Source organism: Diaphorina citri, unplaced genomic scaffold (assembly GCF_000475195.1).
Source record: "Diaphorina citri unplaced genomic scaffold, Diaci psyllid genome assembly version 1.1 scaffold4689, whole genome shotgun sequence".
NCBI lineage: Eukaryota > Metazoa > Arthropoda > Insecta > Hemiptera > Psyllidae > Diaphorina > Diaphorina citri.
This window is the reverse complement of record NW_007382084.1, coordinates 7,432-9,571: the sequence shown is the minus strand read 5'-3', so window position 1 is coordinate 9,571 and position 2,140 is coordinate 7,432. Positions and strand designations below refer to the sequence as shown.

Sequence of the window (2,140 nt, the reverse complement as noted above, 5' to 3'; positions counted from 1 at the left end):
CCATAAATATTAATGGCATGTACTGTGATGGGACTTGGTAGACCTGTGCATGAGCGCTACACGCCCTACACTTGAATTAAGACCGCGCTACGCCACTGCTTAATAGTCAAAATTCCAGACATTTGTAAACAACAACAACAACAACTTTGTTACATATTTCTGCTATTCTAGAATTTCTAGAAATAAGCACTTGTTTTTCTTTCGTACAACTTCAGGAATTTTTTACTTTTGCACTTTTTTCAGACATTTACTTATTTGGACAAAAAAAAACTCTTGGACATGGCGTCGCGTTGTATCAAATTGAAAAACTTGGACATGTGTCCCATAAATTTCACACAGTATGACACTAATTTATTGTACTGTGTACCTACTTATGTGAAAATGAGCTTTCTTGGACTAATTATCCTATTCTACTTTTTTTTTCATCTTTCAGATTTTACTAATGCACATAGCAAGTATAGAGCGAGGACCTTTGTCCACCTTGGGTTCTCCTCTTATTATTCGATGCAAAACATTTCTCTCCGTCACGTTTGTTATACCACGGGAACGTGAATGTTATGATATCTACGTGACGCTACAGAAACTATCACGTCCCGGTAAGTAAACGTCTGTGTATCATAGGATCTCCTCTTTTTTTTTAAGTTTGCAGAGCCAAAAAAACTTCGACGCCGCCAGGAATCGAACCCGGGACCTCCGATGTGCAAGCCTAGTGTGATACCCACTCGCCCACAGAGGTTGCTAAAGAGTTAGATATTGTTCAGTTGTATATGATGGTGATGGATATACGCCACCATTATGGACTTTCGTCTATGTTAATGTTGGGGTATCAACCCTGTTTCTCTTCTCTGTTGTAGTTCACATTGAGGAGTTGTACTGTTTCACCTATACGTCCACCACGGAATCTCCAAAGTCCTATGGATGGGATTTCTTCAGTTTAGAACAAGAGTTCAAGCGAATGCAAGTGCCCAACGATGAATGGTGTCTGACCAATTTGAATAAAAACTATGAGGTAAGCTTGTCGACATACTACGGGGTGGGACATGCTACGGCACAGACCCGTGAAGTTCAAGGTATCAGATGTTTCATCGCTATGATATAAAAAGATACCGCCTTGAGGTAAGCTTATCGCCAATCCCTTAAGAGACAAAGGGATCGGCATGCTACGACACAGACCCGTAAATTGTAGCAAATTTAATCGCTACGAAATGAAAAAAAAAAAGATGATATCTGTGACCCAAAACGAAATCGAGATCAAAGGTAGCGCTATTTTTTCTGTGGAATTTGGCGAGTGTCTCAACAACTACACCACCGAGGCAAGAACAAGAATAAAGAGCCTACCTCTGTAGCAAACTCTTTAAGAGCGGTGACTCAATCGGGAGGTGCTGGGTTCGAATCCTGCAGGGGCAAAGAAAATTCTGATCAACCTTTCCATACCCAAATAAGTATCCCAAGAAACTCTGCTCTCCCCCCCCCTCCCCTTCTCCTTCTTCTTCTTCTTCTTTCTTCTTCTTCTTCTTCTTCTTTCTTCCTTCTTCTTCTTCTCCTTCTTCTTCTTCCTTCTTCTTCTTCTTCTTCTTCTTCTTCTCCTTCTCCTTCTTCTTCTTCTTCTTCTTCTTCTCTTCTCCTTCTTCTTCTTCTCCTTCTTCCTTCTCTTCCTTCTTCTTCTTCTTCTTCTTCTTCAAAGAACTTAATTAGTGGTCTCGTTTCCTCAGCTATGTGAACACATACCCCCGGTTTATCTTACGTGGCCCACCTCGGCCTACCACAGATCAATTCTACTGGGTAGCTCAAAGTTCGCTCCAAAGGTCTGTCTCCCGCGTGTTAACTATTTGCCATCGGAGTAACCAGCGGTCATATGCCGCTGTAGTCAACCGCTGAGCGGCTTCTCAGCCCCGGTGTTTAGAGGACGACAACTACTCAACTGTATCCTGCGGACCAACCCGGGTCCAACTTTATGTATGTGTGGTGGACACACGGGCCTAGGGGTACAGTATTATCGTAAAGGGTATCACGTCACGTCACGCGGAGCTCATGGGGAGTTCAGAAAGATGTAGTTCAAAGTTTTCCCATTATATTGGTACGTATTTCGTATCAGACAGCCACCAGCTATTACGACCACATCGTCTACTCACAACAAGGT

General features: G+C 42.6%; 1 protein-coding gene across 1 annotated transcript; it reads left to right on the top strand.

Moving 5' to 3' along the window:
• Positions 1 to 415: 415 nt before the first annotated feature.
• Positions 416 to 1,114, top strand: LOC103521180 (myotubularin-related protein 8-like). Its single transcript, XM_026831981.1, has 2 exons — positions 416 to 596; positions 855 to 1,114. The coding sequence occupies exons 1-2, from the start codon at positions 443 to 445 to the stop codon at positions 1,097 to 1,099; spliced, it is 399 nt and encodes a 132-aa protein (XP_026687782.1). The 5' UTR covers positions 416 to 442; the 3' UTR covers positions 1,100 to 1,114.
• The last annotated feature ends 1,026 nt before the right edge of the window (positions 1,115 to 2,140 follow it).

Excerpts from the sequence above, each read along its gene's own strand:
- LOC103521180 (XM_026831981.1), top strand. The coding sequence starts at position 443 with ATGCACATAGCAAGTATAGAGCGAGGACCTTTGTCCACCTTGGGTTCT. Across the intron at positions 597-854 it reads ACAGAAACTATCACGTCCCG|TTCACATTGAGGAGTTGTAC; the intron begins GTAAGTAAACGT and ends TCTCTGTTGTAG.